The 9,566-nt window shown below is 36.4% G+C and overlaps 1 protein-coding gene across 2 annotated transcripts; it reads right to left on the bottom strand.

Annotated features, from left to right (window-relative positions):
• Window positions 1-753: 753 nt before the first annotated feature.
• On the bottom strand, window positions 754-1,554 carry LOC120209363 (5'-3' exoribonuclease 2-like). Of its 2 annotated transcripts, none has more exons than XR_005524393.1 (4): window positions 1,429-1,547; window positions 1,226-1,365; window positions 1,042-1,118; window positions 754-833 (listed from the first exon to the last, which is right to left on the bottom strand). XR_005524393.1 is itself a non-coding variant. In XM_039208397.1 (4 exons), the coding sequence occupies exons 1-4, from the start codon at window positions 1,468-1,470 to the stop codon at window positions 816-818; spliced, it is 240 nt and encodes a 79-aa protein (XP_039064328.1). In that variant the 5' UTR covers window positions 1,471-1,554; the 3' UTR covers window positions 754-815. The 2 variants fall into 2 exon arrangements, 1 of the variants encoding a protein (XP_039064328.1); XM_039208397.1 differs by having other exon boundaries at window positions 1,226-1,328; window positions 1,429-1,554.
• Between the last annotated feature and the right edge of the window lie 8,012 nt (window positions 1,555-9,566).

Raw genomic sequence — 9,566 nt, 5'->3', positions numbered from 1 at the left:
TCAACGTTTATTTTTAATCAAAAATCACCCTCGATGAATGGAAACCATCAGTCAACTGACGATCAACGTCTGATGCTGACCAAGTATGTACACATGGACATAGATGCCGATGTGGCATGTCCATGTCAGAGCTCATGATGACGTGGAATTGTCACGTCAAAATTTTAAAAAATAAAATAAATAATTATTATGAATAATATTATTTATATTTAATTATTTATGACCAATCACAAAATGAGACATGTCACTCTTTGATTTGTGTTTGTTTAAAGAAACCCTTAAAAGGAGGATGGCTTGGAAGGGGGATCAAATCTAAGCAATTGCTGTGGAATGACACAATTTTTGCCACTAAACCAAGCTTATTACTTGATTAGTTAATGTACTAAATGCTATTTAATATATACTTAATTTGAATTTAATGAAAAAAATAAAACACGTGTTTATAATCTCACTTATACCCGATTATTCCCAAAACTCATCTTCCTAAATCATAATTTTATGTTCTCCTTCACCATGAACATTTGCCTCAGATAGAATAACCTTCAAAGAGATGAAAGTAAGAGAAATGCTAACATTCTGCACCATGTCAAAAGAAAGAATGAAAAAGTAAAAAGACTATGTACCATAATATTTGATACTACCTTGATATTTTTCCACCCAGAGTCATAATTTAATCTAAGGTGGATATAGTGCTGCAAAGTAATTGACAGAACAACCATAAATGGAGTGCCACGTGTAATAACATTAGAATAAAAAAGATGAGATTCCTCTTTAGGAGGAAGTCTTCTGCCCTCCCTCTCAAACTCCTCTCGCAGTCATGCTTCTTCAGCTGCCTGCAGAAGGAATGTTAACAAGAACAAGATTATTACCAAACAGTCTTCTTTTGTTGCTACCATTTCTATCATTAAATTGTGGGAGAATGTGAAATATCAATACAAAAAATATCTTGATGACCAAACATTTTATGAAGTACACAGAAAATCAACACAAAAATATCAAATATACACACATGTATACCCAAAAAAAGATGAGATGACATACCGCCTCTGCAGCATCTTTCGCTGCTCTAAAACACCTAGATCGCTGTCGATTCATTTTAGCACGAGGGGCAACGCCATCTACCGTATGTTTCCAGATAAAAAAGTTAGTGTCATCAGCTAAACATAAATACACTTCATCTGCGTATCAAAAATACATCTTACAACCTAAAATAAGCACTACTTACCAATAGCCATATACAAAAGCTTTCTAGGGCGGACCATAACAAACAATCTATCAATGTAATCAAATATGCATTGAAAAACTTCATCAAAAGTTGTTGGTGAAGGCTGCATAAGACATCGAATAAGCCAAATTACATTAATTCTGAAAATTTCAACGAAATACAAAACTAGACACGATGGAATTTCAATGTGTTGAGAGGGTTACCCTGTCTTCGGGGTGGAAACAAGGATGAATAATCCCGTTCATGTCGAGATAAATATTATCGTACTGGAGTTTATTTGGATTGGGTTTACTGGTATCAACCAGAATGGAGACACCCTCGAAAACCACTGGTTATTCGTCTATAACGTCCACCACAATCAGCGGATACTTCTCCGCTAACCATCTGTAGAACGCTGGCACTCCCATTACCAATAGCTTGCAACTGAAACCCCTCGCCGATCTCTAATAAAGTCAAACACCAAATGAAGAAATTCAAACCCCTAATATGAAAAAAAATCACGACTTCACCATTCCTAAATACCATCCAACAAACCCAACCTTACCAAACGACGTCGTGGAAGACGAAGAAGAAGAACAAGAAGTGAAAAGCGAAGGGGGGATCTCATATTCTCTCACTTTCCGTAACACGTACGGAAACCGAAAATCTCTCTGGTTTGGATCTGCGTTTGATTCCAAAAAAATTGAGGATTGTGGTAACGAAACGCTAAACCCCAATCTGTTTTGAAAATAATCTAGAATGGGAAGATGAGTTTTGGGAATAATCAGTTATAAGTGATATTATAAATACGTGTTTTATTTTTTTCATTAAATTCAAATTAAGTATCTATTAAGTAGCATTTAGTACATTATTTAATCAAGTAATAAATTTGATTTAGTGTCAAAACTTGTGCCATTCCACAACAATTGCCTATGTTTGATCCACTTCTAATATATTCTCTTTTTAGGGGTTCATCCAAACAAACACCAATCATAGAGTTACATGTGTCATTCTCTGATTGATTATAAATAATTAAATATAAATAATATTAATCATAATAATTATTTATTTTATTTTTAAAAATTTTGATGTGGCAATGCCATGTCATCATGAGCTCTAACATGGACATGCCACGTTGACATCTACGTCCCTGTGTACATGCTTGGTCAGCATTAGGCGTTGATTGATGATTTTGATTTTTGACCCAAAATTAAACATTGAGTGGACGAATATGTCAAAAAATGATAAGGATATATTTGATTATAATATCAAATGTTAGGATTATTTTATTACATTATGCCAAAATTTCTGAAGAGCATGTAGAAAAGTTCACATGCTTGATGAAAATGCAATTTCTGCTCAATTGAATAGCAGTCTTTCGAAAGATCTACAAACACTTCTCTGGATGCTATCCTACTCTTACCATTTCTTGCACGCTTGAGCCAACTTGGAAGGTGTTTATCACAGTATAATGAATGCTTGTTAGAACTTTCACGACAAGGATCAAACCTGTCGCTGTCGTCTTTCGGTTGGACCCCGGATTGGGCTTCGATTTGAATAAACGGGTTAGAGTCGCCACTGATCATTTTAAAAATATTTAGGTAGATCGGACACCATCTTACCTGATCTACGTTTTTCAGAAATGTGTCGGGTTCGGGAGTCGGTTACGATCAAGGAAGGATTAGCACCCTTGAACCACCCTTTCGGTACCAATTAATTTGTTGGTTGTCTTAATTGCGAAAATTAAAAATTTAATTCAAAATAATTATCTTTGATCGATTGAAATTATCCGTAAAAAAGTCAAAAAAAAGTTAGAGAGAAAAAATAAAATAATAATAATAATAAACATTAAATAATCATTTACATCATATGGTGGCAAGAGAATTTGTGTAGGAACAGATTTCACTAAAGTGCAGATGGCCATATTTCTCCAGTTCCTGATTACAAAATATAGGTAATAACATGCTGCTACAAACTAAGATATGTTCTTTACCTGCTCCGCGCTAATATGTCGCTAGAAACTCATCGAGATTCCGAGCCCTTTCATGTGAGAACCAATCAAAGGAGGAAATATAATCCGAACTCTAGGTTTACAATTTGCAGATGGATTTCACGTTCAACTCACAGAGAAAACTAGAATTGAGTAGTAACTTTACCAAAACAAGGCAGAAAATGGTTCAACAGCTTTATATTATTCTTAAATAGTAAGTTTTCTTTTCCTTATCCAATCAATATTTAAAGAGAAGAAATGCACATATAGCGTATCCATGTAGAAAACTCAGAATGCATTTATGACAACACTTTTGTTTCCTGATCAGTTGTTTAAAAGATTGAGATGAAATTTCATTTGGCTTTTCATAACCCAAAATTGCTCCAGCAAAAATCTCAAGAATCATGAAGAAACATACACATCATTAGCAAAAATAGACAGGAAATACCTCTATGAGGGTGACACCCTTTGAGCAGTCAAACTACACGATGAAGAAGTTCACCGTAGCTGAAATTAGATCAACTTGCTTTCTTTATAAGTAAACCTTGCGATCAAAGTCCCACTCCGGCGAATCATAGTACGACAATGCTAGGTGAGGGAGCTGAGCTTCGCTTTCCACGATGTGAGAAGTACGAGAACGGACGCCGAGGAAGTTAGGATTAGAAACGACGTCGAAAGACTTGTAGTTTCGGATGACGGTGGCTTTGTCGCAATTCATTTCCTTCAATGTTTCGAAATCGAATCCCTTTCTGCCGTTGTTAAGCATTGATGCCACTTCTTTCACCATCATTTTCTCGGCGCTTTGATGCTTCTAGAGCGGCCAAAACAACCCCGTCACGGCGGAGGAAGTGGTGTCTCTTTTGGCCATTATGGAGCTGATCACCCTATCCCTCAAAGCTTCCTCTTCGTGGCCAGCTAATAACAGCCTGGAATGGAGATCTTCACCACACCCAACGGCGACAACACTTTTGGCTTTCGCTTTTTCGAGAGCCTTCTTTTTGCTCCGAATGATCTCCGAAACACAGCCATGAACGAGCTCGACCGCTTCCGCTGCTTCCATCGACCTCGACCATATTTTGGAAGACCCTAGTTACCGCACTGCCATCAACTGACATTGGGTGATGATTTTCTAATCAAACAGTGGTGTAATTCCACTGCTTATTCCTCCACCTCCCTTTTGTTTTGTTATTGCCCCCCTTAAAAAGCAAGAAGAAAGTGAGATTGGTTTTTTAGTGGGGGTAGTGGCCGATAATTGTGGAGAGGTGGGTGATGCATGTAGTTGAGATAATGGTGGGGTAGTGGTTTGTTAAAAAAAACCTGCAAAAGTAATATTAGTAGTATTAATAATAATATTATAATAATTAATTATAAATAATTATTTTATATATATATATATATTTTTAAACCCGGTCAAAAACGGGTGTATACAAAACCACTATGAGACCATAACCCTATGCAATGCAGCAATTCTGTGCTATCATGATCTTTACCAGAATGTTCCAGCTTCTTGATCAAACTGTTTCTTCTCTGTGCAACATGAGGCTCAATTATTGACACTGGCTCCACTTGCAGAGGACTTTCGCTGTCTCCCACCAAAACCATATCTCTGCAGGATGTGGTTTCCAAGTGTTTCCTTTTTGTGTGTGCTCTGGAGAAAGGAAGATACTATTTGCATCATTTTTAGGTCTGTGTTTCTTGCAGAATGAGGAACCATATAAAAACCGATGCTTGCATCTTGTGCCAAGTACAGTCGTACCTTCACACATTGGTGTGTCAACAGGGGTGTCCCTTCAATTTTGCTAGAGGTACCAGTAAAGCGAGATGCTAAGTGCACACAACAATAAACATCCCCCTCATTTGCCCACCTCACACACTTCCTTCCTTTCGACTCTATGAACGCTATGCACTGTCGGTTTTTACTCCCAGCAACTACAGATTTCTTAGCAACTGAATCACTCACAGGTGTTAATTCCACTTCCTTAGGCTGACTGTGCAGAGTTGAGGCACTCCTGACCTCTTCACTTGCGGTTGTTGTTTCAACAACTTTGGTGTGAAAGAGCTCTGAATCCCTTTCTTCAACAACAATATTATTCCATCTGTCAAAGTTTTTGACGTGCTCATTGGCGTGATTTCCCCTCTCTCATCGTCCTTTTTACAAAGTTCTGGTGTTGGCAGATTGACATACACAGCAGCATCTCTGTTACTAAAAAAATCAGAGTCAATTTCAACAGCCATGATTTGATCTGAATCGTTGCTTAGCACCTGGGAAGCATGTGTCTGTGCACGACAGATTTCAAGCTTGGGCCTCTTCTTGCTAACTGGTATACTTGTGTGTGAAGGACTATCGCTGTTCTGTTGATTGATATCTCCAGCACTAGATACTGGATGACAAGTTCATAACTTGATGCTTCCAGGTTTTCCACTCGGAACCAAGTGTGGGTTGCATCCCCAAGGGACCTGACCTCATTCCGTAGTATAGCATCATACAATTCTTCCTTTAGCAATTCAATGGATTCAGCACTATGTGCAATCTGACATGTTTGTACCCACGAGTGAAAAGATTTTGGAAGCCAGTTAGCATTTATGTAGCGTGGCAATATCATACTTTCAAGTTTCAAAAGCATCTTTTCAAGATCAGAATAACAATCTGCTCTACACCTGCTTGGTGAACATGCAGGTTTTGGTCATTGCTGTTTTGCAGAAGATGATAACGAGACGCAGATTTTGTATGGTACAGGTAAGATTTGAAACTTATAAACTGCTTTAAAAGAATTTAAATAGAAAAACAGTACACATCAACACAATGATTTTATGCAGTGAGTGAACATCAGATAATTGGTTTTGTGTGGTATCGGTGGCCTACTTCTTTTCATGATAGACAAGTTACTAATTCATGTTCATTTTGGGTAGATTTTCCGTGCAATTCTTTTCTCTTTGGAGTATGATGAACAAAGACAAGCTCTTTCTGTTTCAAGCGTATCATGCTTCTGGTTTTAACACCTATAGCTCGAGTAATGCTGCCTACACCAATCCTTGACTGATTCTCCTTCTTGGGTTCCACTTTTGTTTTACTCCTTGAACACAAGGTGTTATTATCATTCCTGATAACCTTAACCTTCTTTTGGCAATTTGAATTTTCACCATCAACAGCAGAATAAGGACGTAATTCCGGTTGTTTATTTCCCGTGTTTGAATCGACAGTAATAACTGCGTTTTGAGAATCATGGGAGCTCAATTTCTGCAGCATGTGATCGGAAACCAACTTTTGAGAGTCTCCAGCAGAAAACATCAAAAGATCACCCATCCGAGCAGCTGGGAAAGGGAGCTTGTCTAAAGAAGGTGGCAGGGAAGAAATTGCACTATGACAAACAGATTCTTCAGAAGGAGATGCATATTCCTCCCAATCATATGGAAACCCAAAAAGGAAATGGCTGCAAACCTGCAAGGGGTTAAGATAGAGAAATTTGAGCTCCAATTCTTGCCAAAAGGGAGAGATAGTATAAACAAATTGGTTTAGATGTCCCAAAGATGCATTTCAAGTTTAAGCAAAGGCAGGGTTTAAAGAAGATAATATAGTATAGTATTACTATTAGAGGTACGATAAGATGAAATTGTTGGCAAATATTAACAGGACAAGCATGAATAGAAGTGCAATGGGAAACTCAACCTAAGACGAAAAGGTGTTTTCAAGCGAACGAGAGATATTGATGAAGCCGCTGATAGCAACTGTGATGCCATCGGCAGTTTCAAGCATATGAATATGATAAGATGATATTATTGGTAAATATTGACAGGATAAGCATGAATAGCAGCGCAATGAGAAACTCGACCTTAGGTGAAAAGCCATTTTCAAGTGTACGAGAGGTATTGATGATGCCGCTGATAGCAACCATGATGCCATCCGCAGTTTCAAGAGTGGTGGCATCATGTCTTTTGGCGATGGTTGTTGAGTACTGTAATATCCCAAATATCAAATTAGTGATCTTATTGAAAGGATTTAAAAATTGAAGACACATTTGTATAAATGATTAAAAAGATAGGAAATGACTGGAATAGTGTTTATGACCAATTTGTATAAATGAATGAATATAAAGGGTATTTAGGTCCTTTAAGGAGAAATGAATATAAAGGGTATTTAGGTCCTTTAAGGAGAAATGAATTTAAAATTCATTCCTTATTAGGGATTTAGGAAGTAAAAGGGGAAAGTTAAACCAATAGAGTTGCCTCTTTTCTTCTTCCCCGTGCAAGGACTATCCTCCATAGCCAAAGGTAAGATTTAATTTAACCAGCTCTTCCTCTTGTTTTTGGGTTGTTGTTGGAACATTGAGTATTATGGAAGGGTTAAGTAAGATTAAAACTGGGAGATGGTTGAAATATATTTGAGATTGAAGAAAATGAGTTTTTGAATGATATGTTAGAATATGAGTTTGTATTGATGTTTATTAGTATATTTGACTTGTCAAAAAAGTAAATAAGAGATTAGAAACATTAGATGGGATTAAGAACATGTTAGAAAAAGAGGTATGATTCTTGGGTAGAATTGTTCTTTGGAAATTTGAGATGTTATAAGAAGTTAAATGAAGGGAAGTTAGTTGGTATAAGTATAGAAGAGTTTATTAGTATTGTTGGGTGTAAACATAAGGAAATTTGACCAAATTTGGGTAAGGATCGGGCTGAAAAATGGAAAATCTGTGTAAGGATATCGGTACTGATAGAACAGTACTGATACTATAGGCTTAATTTGGATGAAATCAGTTGAACAATATCGATACTGAGGGGGTATCGATACTATGGAGAATGTATCGATACTATTGATTCAGAATGCAGAAATGGTATCGATACTGTAATGGAGTATCGATACCATAGTATATAAGTATCGGTACTAGGAGAGAAGTATCGATACCATGGATCCAGAATGTAAAAATGATATTGATACTAAAAGGGATATCGATACCTGGTATAGTAGTATTGATACCATAGTAGGGGTACAGATACTAGTGAGCCTGGAATTGTAGGATAGACTGAAAGTGTTATGGAAATCTAAATAATAGTACCTTTGATTATTATTAAAAGTATAAATGTTAGGGAATATACTAACATTTAGTATGGTATATGTCTTTAATGGATGCTTGTGTAGATAGTAACCAAGCTCCCGATCAAGCAAAATAAAAGGCAAAGATAAAGTAGCTGATTAGTCAGACTTGCGTTTTGGATATAATAGCGAGGCAAGCTAGATAAGTGCATTTATTATGTACATTAAGAGTTATAAATGTATGTTGTTAAAAGTGTATGATGCAATTGTATATCAGTACTATGTGTACTACAGGCACTATGTGTATAACCCACAAATTCATCATATGTTGATGAACAACCGCACAGGCACTATGTGTGCAACCAATGTAATTCATCATATGTTGATGAACAACCGTACATGCACTATGTGTAACACCCCCAACCTGTACCCGACCCGGATACGAATCCTAGGTGTCACATTGACTTTTCAAAAACCCTTACACTTATAAAAATCATGAAAAAATTAAACTTTCATTAAACTAAAGTTAATTAATTTACATAAGTATGTTCAAAACATTACAAAATCGATCAGAGCATATGTAATTCACAACTTTGTTTACATGCCAACACATTTAATACAACAAAATACATAATTTGCGAATTACTTCTGATCTGATCTGCTCGTAGAAGTATGCTGTCTTTGCAACTCCTAATTCTGACCCTCCTGCTTTTTGATACCTATGAGTGAAACACTCACACGCTAAGTCATAGACTTAGTGAGGCATAATATAAACATGTAATAATGAATTCATGAACCATGCAATCCTATAATTCCAACATGAAATAAAAATTTGAATATATTTACTCAATCATAACATACATAATCATGTAATGCACAAATAATACATATCATCTTATGAGGTGTTTAATTCGGTTTATCTTTTGTATGCCCATGTACATTACTGAGAACCTGAGGTGCGTGAGTACACTGAGGTTGTGTACATATGCTGTCACCATAGCTCGTATAAATTCCCACTAGGGACACATAGAATTTGTCCCGAAGGACCACTCCTTAAGGATCACATATATATTCCAAAAGACCAAATATGTGTCCCGAAGAACCGCATATATGTTCCAAAGGATTATATATATATCCCGAAGGACCACATAGAACCTTCGACTCTTGGCATGCCAATTATACATACAACTCTCATATCACATAACATGGGCTTAAATATTGTTACATTCCATATTTTTATGTCTCTTCTATCATTTCTCATATAACCACATCTCATATTTCACATGTACACATATGATCACTTATCTTATAACATATAGCTTGGATTTGTTCTCTTATAT

This window comes from Hibiscus syriacus, unplaced genomic scaffold (genome assembly GCF_006381635.1).
Source record: "Hibiscus syriacus cultivar Baekdansim isolate YM2019G1 unplaced genomic scaffold, ASM638163v2 tig00018827_pilon, whole genome shotgun sequence".
NCBI classification, from domain to species: domain Eukaryota; kingdom Viridiplantae; phylum Streptophyta; class Magnoliopsida; order Malvales; family Malvaceae; genus Hibiscus; species Hibiscus syriacus.
The sequence above is the reverse complement of the archived record's forward strand: the minus strand, read 5'-3'. Positions and strand labels throughout refer to the sequence as shown.

What these genes read in the sequence shown, in the direction of transcription:
- LOC120209363 (XM_039208397.1), bottom strand. Translation starts at nt 1,470, where the DNA reads ATGAACGGGATTATTCATCCTTGTTTCCACCCCGAAGACAGG. An exon ending in GTTTCCACCCCGAAGACAGG is followed by an intron (nt 1,329 to 1,428) that starts GTAACCCTCTCA and finishes TGTCTTATGCAG; the next exon opens with CCTTCACCAACAACTTTTGA. An exon ending in GCTTTTGTATATGGCTATTG is followed by an intron (nt 1,119 to 1,225) that starts GTAAGTAGTGCT and finishes AACATACGGTAG; the next exon opens with ATGGCGTTGCCCCTCGTGCT.